We start from the raw sequence: 13671 nt of genomic DNA, 5'->3' as shown, positions 1-13671 counted from the left end.
TATTGGACCACTAGGGAATTTGCCCATGGCAGTTTTAAGTATGCCCCTTACCAGTTATATTCATTACATAGTTTCTCCGTTCTGGATAGATCATTTAAATTGGATTCAGTTAGAGTTCAGTAAATATGGATAGAAATTCCTTTTCTACCTGAAAAGAATTTAAGGAATTTCTTAAAAGTTACATTTTTATATTTGATGTGCTTAGTCAGTCATGTCTGGCTCTTTGTGACCCCATGAACAATAGCCCACCCGGCTCCTCTGTCCATGGGATTCTCCAGGCAAGAATACTGGAGTGGGTTGCCATTTCCTTCTCCATTATATTTGATGGACATATGCAAAAGAATTGAATCCTCATACATTTGGTTTCTCTTAATCGGTGTGTCTGTAACACTTGTGCTTTCTGCTTGTTAGTGGACTTGGTCAGGAGAACGTGCGTGTCTTTAAGAGTAATAGGACTGATAGAGAACCATGTTTTTACTTGGCAGAGAGTATCAAGTACTGAATTTTCTGTTCCACAGCTGGGAAATTCACAGCAAATAAAGGGTTTGGTCAGAAATAGAAACCTGATACACCTGACACCTGTAGTATTTATTTGTATCACAAGTTCTTAGTTCTTAAACAACAACCTTGAACTTGAGAGCCATTTACAGAAAATTTTCTTACTTTTATGTTGTTAATAACCCAGTTAATGTTTTTCAAGTCATAGTTGCTGTGTCCTGAATGTATTCTAATTATTATTTTCGGTACCATACTAAATGGACTTAAAGGGAAACAAATAGAATTGTGTGTCCTAGGTACTAGTAAGAACTAAAACTGAAGACTTCATTTAGTTAATTATTAAATAAAAGTATGTTATCTTAATTGAAAGCCTATTCTCAAAGAAAAGGAAAGATAGATGTGCTAAATAAAGGAAGTGGATAACCAAGGAAAATTATTTTTAATACATAATTATTTAGGATCTAACATATACAAGCCACTATGTTAAGTGTTCGGAAGTTGCAGAATTTTAGGAGACAATAATCCTTACCTTCAGGGAGCTTATAACAAGCAAATATTATATTATTTAAATAAATAGATGATAAAGTTTTCAGTCATTTGAAACTGCAGTATTTATTCTTTTGAGATACTATTCTTAAATCCCAACCTTAAGAAAATATATTTCACATCTAAAAGTAGCATTGCTTGTTCAGACCCGAAGGGCATGTATGTTTAATCTTGGGCTAGACTAATGCACGGTTGCAGTGTCTTCCCAATCTTTCTGAAAATGGTATAAAATGTTTGCAAGCATCAAAGCTTTTTAAAAAGGAAAACTATGTTTTAACACTCGCTGAGGTACTCACAAGGACTTATTTTTTAAGTTAAAGTCACTTCCAAAGGTGAGAAATGGATTTAGACTTCAGGAGTTTGAAAGATTTTAGTTTGACTGCTAAAGGAAATCATACTGAAATTTCAATTATAACTATTTAGCTTGGGTTTCAGAAGTTTAAATGGATCTTTAGTCTGCTTTATCTTCACATTTCATTTGTTCCTCATTCCCCACCCCTTTCACCCTCTCCCTTCCTGTCTCACCTCTCATCTTCACCCTGGTTAGTATCCCCACAGTTTTGCAGTTTTCTCATTAGTTACATTAGAGGATGTGAATAGTCCTGGATTATATTGTTGGCTTTTGTAGATCAGAAGATTTGTCCTTAGAGTAGGTCCAGTGGTTTTTTGTCACCTTTACCTGGTTGCTTGCTATTGCCTAGAAGGATTAAAATAGGATCTCCTCCTCCTCCTCCATGTAACCCCAGATCCAGCTTTTAAAACAAACAGGCATTGCATATAATCAGCATTGCTTCAACAAGGTATGTATTAAAACATATTATAACAGACCTACCTGGTAGATGATGAAGTGCCAAATAATCATTTTGACTTTTAGATTATTTTTACTATCACATTAGATGTTCTTCATTAAGCTGCAAAAACTTGGTCTAGGCTAGTATTTTAAAATATTCATAGCTTCCCAAGAATCACTTTATCCTAATTTTAGAAGAACACTGCATTAAAAGTTAAAAGGTTATTTTTTCAAAGGTAGCAGATAGAAGCACAAAAATCATGTGTTTATACTCAGTTGTGGGGTGGTCATCTAAAAAATCCAGAATGTATTTCTATTCAGTGTTTCTTTTTATTAGTTCATCAATGAAACAACAGTGAAAAGTTGACAAATACTTGTAAAGATTTCACACATACTCAAGAATGTTTTCTCTGGGCCCAAGTTCAAAAAGCAGTGATGTAAAGCTTTATCGATATACCAGTGTAAAATCTAGTGGAGATACCTAGAGTATGGTTGTGTTGGATCACTGTCAGATTATGAGAGGGAAAGGTGATAAGGGATCAGGCTAGCAGAGCAGCTTGTAGGAACCACATGACTGAAAGATAAAAAACAAAATGAGGGATGCCTGCAATTTTTGAAAACAGAATCAACATTCAAAGGGTGGTGACAAATATTCTGTGGAAAGCTACATGGATTCATCTGAGGAATGAAAGCAGACTGATAAACCCAAGGCAGGTAGAAAGACAGCCAGAAAGGTTAGAGGCTTTAGTAAAAAACAGACTGTCAGTTATATGCTCAAAATATTTAGAAATGCAAGTGTGTTACTAATGTACAGAATGACAATTTGCATATGTAAAAGGGGAAATTCTGTAATATGTTACCCAGGGAGATTTGCAAAACCTCTTAGGGAAGGGAACATTTCCTGCCTTTTGCCTTCATAAAACAATCAGATTGTAGTTACTTTTTAAATTTTTTTATTTATTTTTAATTGAAGGCTAATTGCTTTACAGTATTGCATTGGTTTCTGCCAAACATCAACATGGATCAGTCATAGGTTTACCCATGTTCCTTCCCACTTGAACATCCCTCCCACCTGCCTCCCCATCTCACCCTTCTAGGTTGTTACTGAGCCCTGGTTTGATTTCCCTGAGTCATACAACAAATTCCCATTGGCTGTCAATTTTACATATGATAGTATATGTTTCCGTGTTACTCTCTGCATACCTCCCATCCTCTCCTTCCCCTGCCAGCTGTGTCCATGAGTTTGTTCTCAGTGTCTGTGTCTCCACTGCTGCTCTGAAAATAGGTTCATCAGTACCATCTTTGTAGATTCCATATATATGTGTTAGTATACGATAATTGTTTTTCTCTTTCTGACACTTCATTCTGTATAATAGGCTCTAGGTTCATCCACCTCATTAGGACTGACTCAAATGTGTTCCTTTTTATGGCTGAGTAATATTCCATTGTATATATGTACCACAGCTTTTTTATCCATTCATCTGTTGATGGACATCTAAGTTGCTTCCATGTCCTAGCTATTATAAATAGAGCTGCAATGAACATTGGGTTACATGTGTCTTTCCTCAGGGTATATACCTTGTAATGGAATTGCTGGGTGATATGGTGGTTTTATTCCTAGTTTTTTAAAGAAATCTCTGTACTGTTTTGCATAGTAACTGTATCAATTTACAGATTGTCAGTTACTTTTAAACTGACAGGACTTGGACATGTTGGATAGGGTAGATTTATGACCAGCATGAAATTTACTTTTAAGCTAGCAACTTTTGATAGCAACTAGTAGAAAGAACTTGACTTGACCCTAAGCAAGAGAAACAGATATGGTTTCTTTTTTCATAGATTCCCACTTCTTTATGTCACTACCACTGTTCCAAACTTGGGCCCCCATCCTATGTCTCGTTCCTAAAGAGATATTTTCACACTATAAGTGTGACATTTTCCTGGTGTATTTTAATACTTATCTCTTGATAACTCAAAGTTACTACAAGAAATAAATTTCTTATGGATGTATTTCGGTAACTTATGAAAGGAAAAATAATCAGTGGAGAAGATGCTTTCCTTTTGATCAGTACTATGACTGTGTCATTAAAACCGTACTACATTTCTTACCACTTTCATTCATCTTTACAAAATGAAAGAGGTCAATTATGGAGGGGGTACTGTATGTGTTCCAATTCTGTGTCATGATTGCTGTTTTTGTCTGAAGAGTGTTTAATGCTCTGGAAAATTCTGAATGGGAAACATAAGCATTTTTCAAGCCCAAAACACCTTATAGTATTTAAAAACAACAACAAACTAGATGTTAAGAATGAATCTAACATGCTGAGTTTGAGGTAAAGAAGAAGAAGAAGAAAAAAAATGAATTTAATATTTTAAGCATATCCATATTTTTGAATTAAGTTTTACCATCAGTGGTTTTCAACCAGTCAGTAGCAGAATCAGGAATGAGAATTTTGGTATCGAAGCCAGCCTGAGTTTTTAAGAAGTTGGGCACACTTGACCATTAATTTGAGTGATTTCAGTGAAGTCTTGGTTGGGATTTTATGCATTTTCTATGGTGAAAAGGATGGAGTTCTTGAACAAATTAATGGCTTCAACAAGTCAGGGCAGTAAGTAGACATATCCCTCCCCAGACCAGGAAATTTTATTAGCATCCCTTTTTGATATCTACATAAATGATCATCTTTTCATAAGAACAACTAGAATACCTCTAGTCGGCAATGTTTTGTTAGTAACTACTAACCAAAACTAATTTTGTTGCTAAAAGAATGCAATTTGTTCTTTCTAGTAATTTATATATATATATTTTTTGATTAGTAAGATTTTATGATTATCTGACTTAAAAGATTGTGAAAAATGAAAAAATTCTCATTATCCTCATTTCTTTCTGAATTTTTAAATAGCTGCTGAAAGTGTATCCTGTTTGGTTTATTCCTCACTTAAAATTCAGTGCTATGGATTTCTCACCTTTTCATCACAACATAAACCTAAGCTCTGGACAAACATCAGGCTGAATTTGAGAGTAGAGTATACTAACACTAGATTACAAGTCCACTTCTTCTGGATTGGCACACTGATTTATACACATAAGACTTAAAGAGATTTATTTGAACTTAAGGTTTTCCGTCCTGCCTTTGTATCTAATAAACTATTTTTAATCTCTTTCCCAAGGTTCTCATACAGCTGGAAATTAATGAACACTTCACATTTTCATTTGATTTTGAAGATTTTAAATTTAGAATTTAAGTTATTATTTTTTATTTAAAAATAGAATACTTGCAGTGAATTTAACATGTGCAAAGAAAGACATTTGATTTTGTTGGTAATTCAGTAAGATAACTAATGTGTACTTCAAAAATACAGGTAATAGTGAAATTTTAGAATGAGCACTATCATAGGCCCGTCTTCTAAAAATAAAGTTGCTATCTGTCTAAGAACTGTTTCTCCATGACAGTCCAGTACTGATTCTAATGATAACATTGTGTAACAGAAATGAAGGCCTATCTAAAGCTTTGTCCATCTCTGGGGCTTAATTCCTTCATAGAAAATAAGCTGTATTTTGCACAACTTGTTATGTCTAATTTGCCATCATATGTGTGTGTGTGTGTGTGTGTGTGTGTGTACATAAATATAAAATTTCCCATTTGTGATTCTGCTAAATGGAAAACTTTGGTGGGGATTTCTCGTTAAGTAGCTGCAGGTATAGTCTCCTATCTAAACTCCTTCAAGTCATATTGATTAAGTTAGCTAAATTACTTTTAAAGTTTGACTTATATTAGTAGAGAATTCTTTATGTGTATCTTTTCTTCCCAACTACATTGTAGGACTTTATAGCAGGGACCGTCTTTTAAATTTATTTTTTTTCTCTGTATTCATTCTTAACTCTTAATTCAGCACTTTTCATCTTAGATAGTAAATACTTGCTGATTGAGTGAAATAGCTAGGAGAAAGGAAAGAAAACAATAAAGAAAAATAGAGTAAAATGGCTCTGGTAGTACATGTATTCTGATGTGATTTGAATGTTTTGTGGCTCTAATAATATAGTGACTTCTATGGAGATAGCTTTGTGTCCTCTGAATAAGTTTATCAGTGATGTACTTAAATATCAGTGAGTGAAAGTTAGTTTGCATTTCTTTGGGAAAAGTGTTTCTTATTATAACTTGATAACTTTTTTAAAAGTAATTTTTTAAATAAAAGTTTTAAATGTCTTATTTTTGACATTTAGTAACTTAACACAGTTGGTAATAGCATAATTGATTACATCTGAGGATGCATTGTATCTTTGATTTTCTAGCATCTCATTTCTAGTCCATGTTTTTGTAGATAGTACTTACTTCAGGCATCTGTTGGCTTAACATGTGGTTTAAGTCTGAATAAATGGAAGAATCCTCAAATTAGAGCTGTATTATACAGTAAAAACTACAAATAGCAACTTTTTAAACATGTATTATTAGAAGGTCATAGATATTAGTATAAGCTACTTTGGCTGAAGGGTGTATCATTTTTACCCTGTTGTTTGTTGCTGATGTATAATATGTCCTGTGATTTGATATTGCTTTTCATCTTAATTGTGGAGTAACTTCAGATTGTATTCTACTTGTTAAAAGTACTTTAAAACATGCATATTTCTAAAATTAATGTCCTTTGCCAGTGTCAGGGGGCATCACGGAAGAGCAGTTTCAGACTCATCAACAGCAGTTAGTTCAAATGCAAAGGCAGCAGCTTGCTCAGCTTCAGCAGAAACAGCAATCTCAGCATTCCTCGCAACAGACACATCCAAAAGCACAGGTAAAGCTGTCTTTGAATCATGGTTATGTCCTTTCATAATTATGTCATTTTAAAAAAATTTTAGTCAAGTCACAGCAGATAACCTTGTTATTGCTACTCTTGGTTTTGAAGATCAAACCTGTGTCTTTTTCAGTTAATTTACCTAATTTTAAGTGACCGGTTTATGTTTCATGAGAGGAGCACTAGAGCCAAATATAGTATTTTTAATTTAGGAAAGAAATTGCTACATATTTTTAGAAAGTTCACTAAGAATTCATAGAAGTAATTATATACTCTTAGAACCATCATGCTCATCCCTACTCCCCCCAAAATGTTCTTTCCAAGGATATGATTATCCCAACCCCTTCCTAAACTGTGCGTTGTGCCATTTGAATATGCCCCATAAGCTGGGAGATAATTGGCTTGTGTAATAAATCCAGACAACATAGTCCTTTGTCCATTTGAAACTCATTTCCCTGAAGGAAAAAAAATTGCTCCTAGATGAAGTTTTCCTTAGGCACAGTTAAATGATTGACAGTAGAGACAAGACTGTATAAATAAACACCTAGTAACAACATAATTGCTAGAAGAAAGAAGCCCTGCCAGCACCTTGAGATGAGCCTTTGAGACTCACTTTGGACTTCTGGCCTCCAGAACTGTATGAGAATAAATTTCTGTTGTTTAAACCCTGAACTAGTTTTATACAGAAACAAAAGGAACATGACCATTAAACTTGCCTTTGTTTGCCTTTTATGAATCTCAGGTAATTTCAGCCTACTGAAAAGTTAGGCTAAGATACATTTTTACATTGGGACCAAAATGGCTGTCAGTCATCTCTGTCATTTCATTTTGCCAACAGTATCTAGATTGTCAAGTATTTTTAAAAATTTATTTATTTATTTTAAATGAAACAAAGATGATTATTTTTAATGATGAAAGGTACAATTCACAGAGAAGATACACATCATAAACCATTAGACACTTTAACAACAAATAAACAAAGATATATAAAGCAAAAATCAGAAGAGATATAAGGGAAAAAGATATATAATCATAGTGAGACATATTAACGATTGTCAAGTATTTTTAAAGGCTTGGAAAAATGAATAGGGCATAAAGATTTGGATTGTTTATTACCCTAGCTCTTTCTCATAAATAGTTGCTTCCCAGTTTTTAGTAACTTTCTTATTTCACAGATGAAAATAGTCTGTGAAGTCCTAGATCTCTTAACATAAACACTTGTAACTGTTCAGAATGAAAAAGGCAACAGCCTCTTGGGTTTTCTCAGTTCTTTACGTGTTTGTGAACTCACATCTAAAAAGTTGAGAGTTTAACTTTGTTTATTTTATAGGGCTCAAGCACCTCTGACTGTATGTCTAAAACACTTGACTCAGCCAGCGCCCATTTTGCTGCATCTGCAGTGGTCAGTGCACCTGTTCCAAGTCGCAGTGAGGTAGCCAAGGAACAGAACACTGGCCACAACAACATAAACGGTGTTGTCCAGCCTTCAGGTAAGCCTGTTGTTTCAAGTGATACTTACTAGCTCAAAGTTGCAACTCAGTGATTTGAGATATGGTTCTTGATTTTTAAATCCAGAGGGGAAACATTGTACAAGAAATCAGTTAGGACTCCATAATTTCTATGGCTATGTGTGGTGGAATAGCTTGATGTTTCTAAAAGTCACAGCAAGCCTGCTCCCTTTGTCCTCCCATGCCCAGTTGATACCTACCTGTGTAACAGTCCACCCTGCCTAGTTTTCTACATACTATCATTTGCCTCACATCTTAGCAGTCACATCAAGCTAATTGCTAACCATCATTGTTGAGTCATTTGTGCATTTATAAAAAGGAGAACTATGTTAATAGTCCAGATGGTCTGTCAGTAAGCTGGAAATTAGATTTACCTTCCCAGTCTTACACACTCACAGGCCTGCTTTCTGTGACTCCTCCTTGTGAAATACAGTATTGCTGTGAAACTATTTCTGCTTCATATTACCCTGAGTCCTCAAAGATTTACTCTTCCTGTCAGCCTTTAACTTCTGCTCAGACCCTCGGGTTTTCCACTTGCTGTTCCATATACCTGTGATTGTGATTGCCCTTCCTTACTGATGTTCTTGCTTGTGTAAATTCTAATAGAAGTCCAGTTTTCATCTCCACCTGCCCTCAGTCTAAGAGGACCTCTCTGTCCTGTTATACAGTTTTCATATATGAAGGCAACAGAATACTTTGCAAAACCATTTTATGCAGGCTAGTAGAAAGAGGGTATCTTTGGGCTTGTAAAGGTGAATATGCTGTTACGGATTAGAAACTCTCTTCAGAAATTTAATTAGATTGCAAATGTTTGCATTTCTTTTTACTTTTAAACTCCTAATCTTTTAAAGAGTTTAATTAATGTCTTATGAGGTGAATTGAACAATTTTTTTTTTCTTCTCCTTCAGGAACCTCTAAAACATTATACTCCACCAATATGGCTTTATCATCCAGCCCAGGGATTTCAGCTGTACAACTTGTAAGGACAGTTGGCCACACCACTACAAACCACTTAATCCCAGCATTGTGCACAAGCAGTCCTCAGACACTTCCCATGAACAATTCCTGCCTGACAAATGCAGTGCACCTCAATAACGTCAGTGTTGTTTCTCCAGTCAATGTGCATATCAATACACGGACTTCAGCACCATCGCCAACAGCCTTAAAACTTGCCACAGTTGCTGCCAGTATGGACAGAGTGCCAAAGGTTACTCCTAGCAGTGCCATCAGCAGCATAGCCAGGTGTGTGTGCCTGTGTGTGTGTGTGTATTTCAAGTATCATTCTGTCTCTTTCTGCTGGCTCAGATCCTGTGGGAGGAAAAGACTTCCTTTTTTTTCTTTTACTGCTCAAGCCGTAGATAACTTGTCAACTGATTGACTTGCTTTTCAACAGATACTGAATATCTGCTTACTAAAGCTGTGTGAATTAGATCATTTGTTTAAGGTCCCTAGTAGAATGTTTAAATGCCAATCAGAACTGTTATTTAAAAAAAGGGGGAGGATAGTCCACATCAACTTGGGAACCATCAAACTGAAAAAATATATCAGCTATTTTAGAAGCTTGAGTTACTCTTATATTTCTTCTTTGTAGTTTAGGCAGTCTGGCAGGCTAGAGTTATTGTTAGCTTTCAGAGCTTTAGTTTTCAAATCAAATTTGTATTTTTTTTTTAACATTATACCCAAAGGGAAAGTAAATTATTCTGTGTATATTTTAGAAGTGAGAATATCCTGGAATTAACTAAATCTATGATAATGCATTTCAGATTTTTTTTTTCTTTCTATGACACTAATGCATGCAAACAGTGAATCAAAAAAATTGGTCTGCATGGATTAATAACTACGTGACCATAAACCTGTAAAACTGTAGTGGAAAGTAATTTAAGCAATATTGTGCTCCTAATGATTATTATTTATGAGCATCATATGCTCTGTCTATTGTAAAAGGCTTGAATTGTCCTATGTTATACGTTTCATAAGTAATTTATCATTGACTGCTACTGAAATACTGTGTTAAGTTGCTATTTTTCCTAAGTAAATAATTATAATCAAGTTCATAGAATTTCTTAACTGAAGAAAACCTTTCCTCATTCTTGTATGGAAATTGTAAAAACGGGAAATGTTCTTGTGTAGTATGTTTAGTTGTAATTATATAAAACGCATCTGTAACTACTAAATGATAAACATCATATTCTAGAGAGTATTAATGTTTATTTTACTCTTTGCCTTATTATAGAGAGAACCATGAACCAGAAAGATTGGGTTTAAATGGAATAGCAGAGACAACAGTAGCTATGGAAGTGACATAACCTAAAACATGTGGCTTTGACCTGTGCTGATGGTGTGCAGTCATTCATATTCCAGCTGAATGCAAAAGGCGAAACTCTGTGGATCACAGAGCGTAACAATGGACCTAAATGGACTATAGTATATCGGATGTTAAATCGATATATGATGTATATTTTGTAAAATTGGGAAAATCACTACCTTGTAAAATAGTTTATTTGTATCATCAATATTATTTCTGTTACTTGAATAGTAGATATTCATCATCATGCTTTTGCACTTGAATTTGCAACTGAATGGATTTTAAAAAATAATTCTTTAATGGGATCATGAGCATGAAATGGGATCCTGCATCACTTGTTTTAACTATTTATTTTGCCATGTTTACATTTTGTATCTTGTAAAAATAAATCCAACTTTGTGTCTAAAAAGTTAAAGATTCATAGCTAGGAAATGAAATTCTTGTAATTTTTTTCTAAAGGAACTGTAAAGTTTTCACTTGGTTCATTTTGTTTCACAATTTGACTAGATGGACTTTTTGGTAAATACTTTAGTGGCATTTCACTGTCAAATATGAAGTTCAAGGCAAAATAGTATTTTCTATTACTGTGCAGGGGAAAGGGATGGATCGATACATGCAAATTTAATGTAGTAACTCACTTTTCCATATATTTTGAATGTATATTTCTATTTATAATACCAGTTTATAAAAAATGATTACACAGAAAAAAAGGACTAGGAAAAATTATGCATCTAGTACATTTAAACTGTGCAGGTATGAAAATTTTTCAAGGATTACATTTTATCCGAAGACTGCATATTTTAACTGGCTTTAAAACTGTAACACACCACATAAAGGATATTCTACCAGGTATGTATTGCATTATATCATTGCAATAATTATTGGAAGTCTAGATATCGAGCCATCCCAGGTGTTGGGAGGGGGGGAGGGTTGTGGCAAGATTGTCTTTTCAATTTTGGAGAGTTTTCCTGTGGCTACAAGGCAAGTAACGGGTTGGAAAAAGTCTGACTGTAAGCGTTGGACACCTTCATAGTGTAGTGTTTTAGTGACTTTTTTTATACGGTTCTTGTATATTAGATACGTGTAGTGGTGTTTCAGAATGTTTGTTTATGCACTAGTTCAGACAACTTTCCCTGTTACTTGTTCTTGATAAGTGAAAACTGCAGGGAAATAAAAATACATATCAAACATGGACATGCTGCATATGTGTTTATTTCACAATGTGCACACAGTGTAAGTGAAGATTTAAGGGAGATGATAGCACTTAACAGCACTTTTCATTTTCACAGTGCTTTCCAAGCATTAATGAAAAGAACTATAAGAAGCTCATCTGTGGGCACTATTGGGTTTCAGATAATCCAATATAAACTACCTTTGATAGAAAAAAGTTCTTAAAATATTTTGCAGAATGTAAGTAATTTGCAGTGTAACATTCATTGAAATCTCATAAGTGAGCCTCATTTTATAAATAAAAGTTTAGAATTATATTGCAAGGGGGTTTTGTCAAGTAAGTACTGGGAAATATTTTTAATGAATATGATTAAAACCATTTCAACCTACATAATTTTATACTTTACATTTTTTATATCTGCAGTCCTGAAAGTTGTAAATTGATATGTCAGTTGAATTAATGGGCCAAGATTTCTGCTGAGAGTGGTTTTTATTCAGGTCCTAAATATGTAAGTCAATTTATAGTCAAAACCGTAGGAAAAAATAAATTTAATTTCTTCGTTGGTTGTGACCTGATAGGATCCATGCTCGTTTCTGCCATACTACCTCTGGAGTTACTCATTGCTGATGATATAAAGAGAATAATTTTGATTTGATATGTAGTTTGACTGTATTCATTCTGCCTTTAGTTGGATGTATCTCCTTGCTATTAAGAACTCAAAACAACTTTAGTGCCAATTTCAGAAAAAAAAGTTTTATTTCCATTTTATCGAAGTAAAGCATGAAACGAAGTTGCCTTGTGATATACATGTTATAAATAATATAAAACAAAAAACTGTCTACAGTTTCTGGAGATGTGGCGAATTCAGAATTCATCAAAAGCTGATAACAAGTTTTGTTTTTTAAGTAAAATAGAAAAATAGGCCTTATTTTGATGGGGTTGTAGCTGTTTCACAGGTATCATTTCTGTTACTTGCACATACATTTTTCCAATGTTTTTCAAGACTTAAGTGACAGATACTTGTTTTTACATTATCAAGTTGAAGCTTAGTTTATTTATTTTTATTTTTTGAATGTGCTAGGTCTTCATTGCAGCATGCAGACTTAGCCCCATGGTATGCGGGATCTTAGTTCCCCAACAAGGGATCAAACCTATGTGCCCTGCTTTGGAAGGCGGATTCTCAATCACTGGACAACCAGGGAAGTCCCAAGAATAGTTTATTTTTACACAGGCCCTCCACTGGACAGTACCACCATTTCTTGGTTTTTGTGATTAAACTAATACTTACAGTTTAGTAAGCTTCTGAAGTCCTTGGAATATGTTTTCTGATAGTATGGGTAATAGGTTGATAGGTTGTTGGGTGGTTTTTTAAACAAAATGGGTAACTCATGTGCTGGGATACCTTGTAATTAAGTATAGGTAAAAATAGTTACAAACTGCCTTTTTCTGCTTTCCTAGAGTACCCTTCCTTTCCTGGTAATTCAAAATCATCATCATGATAATTAGATTAATTATTATGATATAGCTCTAAGTATATTTGACGATACGTTGCATATCTTTCTTTTGCAAAAGCCCAAGGGAAAAATTAAGATATCTGGAGGGCACATCTTTAAAATATATATAGTACACACACCATTCTATTTTTAAAAAAATATTGACTAGAGTAATTGTAACTGTGCTTAGTTGTTTTTTGTTTTTTAATTGTAGGATTGTTTTCTTGGGGGGCAGGGTAAAGAGTAGTAAGGAGAAATAGTATTTCAGAAATGTCTCCCTTGTATGTACTACTGTTTTTGAGTTGAATGATGCTATATTTAGAACAAATTTTATTGACCAGTAATGCACCTTTGACTGAGTTGCCCCTTAATCAACTTGGCAAACTAATACATTTCAAAAGGTTAAGGGTAGTAATTCTGAATATTATGTTCTGTTAAACAAGATATGTTTTTCATCTTTAACCACAACATAATAACAGCAAATATTATGGAGCATGACAGTTCTCTCTCAGTGACTTTCATTTAGTCCTAACAGTTGTGTGAAGTGCTATTATTATTTTACCCATTTTACA

At 34.1% G+C, this 13671-nt stretch overlaps 1 protein-coding gene across 2 annotated transcripts in view; it reads left to right on the top strand.

Moving 5' to 3' along the window:
- EPC2 (enhancer of polycomb homolog 2) overlaps positions 1–11629 on the top strand; it is a 125682-nt gene extending 114053 nt beyond the window's left edge. For both annotated transcript variants that reach the window (XM_043894264.1, XM_043894263.1), the window contains 4 exons: positions 6486–6622; positions 7953–8112; positions 9039–9372; positions 10364–11629. In XM_043894264.1, the coding sequence (XP_043750199.1) occupies positions 6486–6622; positions 7953–8112; positions 9039–9372; positions 10364–10436 (704 nt within the window). In that variant the 3' untranslated portion in view covers positions 10437–11629. The remainder of the gene's footprint in view (positions 1–6485; positions 6623–7952; positions 8113–9038; positions 9373–10363) is intronic.
- The last annotated feature ends 2042 nt before the right edge of the window (positions 11630–13671 follow it).

This window comes from Cervus elaphus, chromosome 33, assembly GCF_910594005.1.
Source record: "Cervus elaphus chromosome 33, mCerEla1.1, whole genome shotgun sequence".
In the NCBI taxonomy this organism is placed as follows: Eukaryota; Metazoa; Chordata; class Mammalia; order Artiodactyla; family Cervidae; genus Cervus; species Cervus elaphus.
This window is presented reverse-complemented; position numbering and strand designations above follow the sequence as displayed.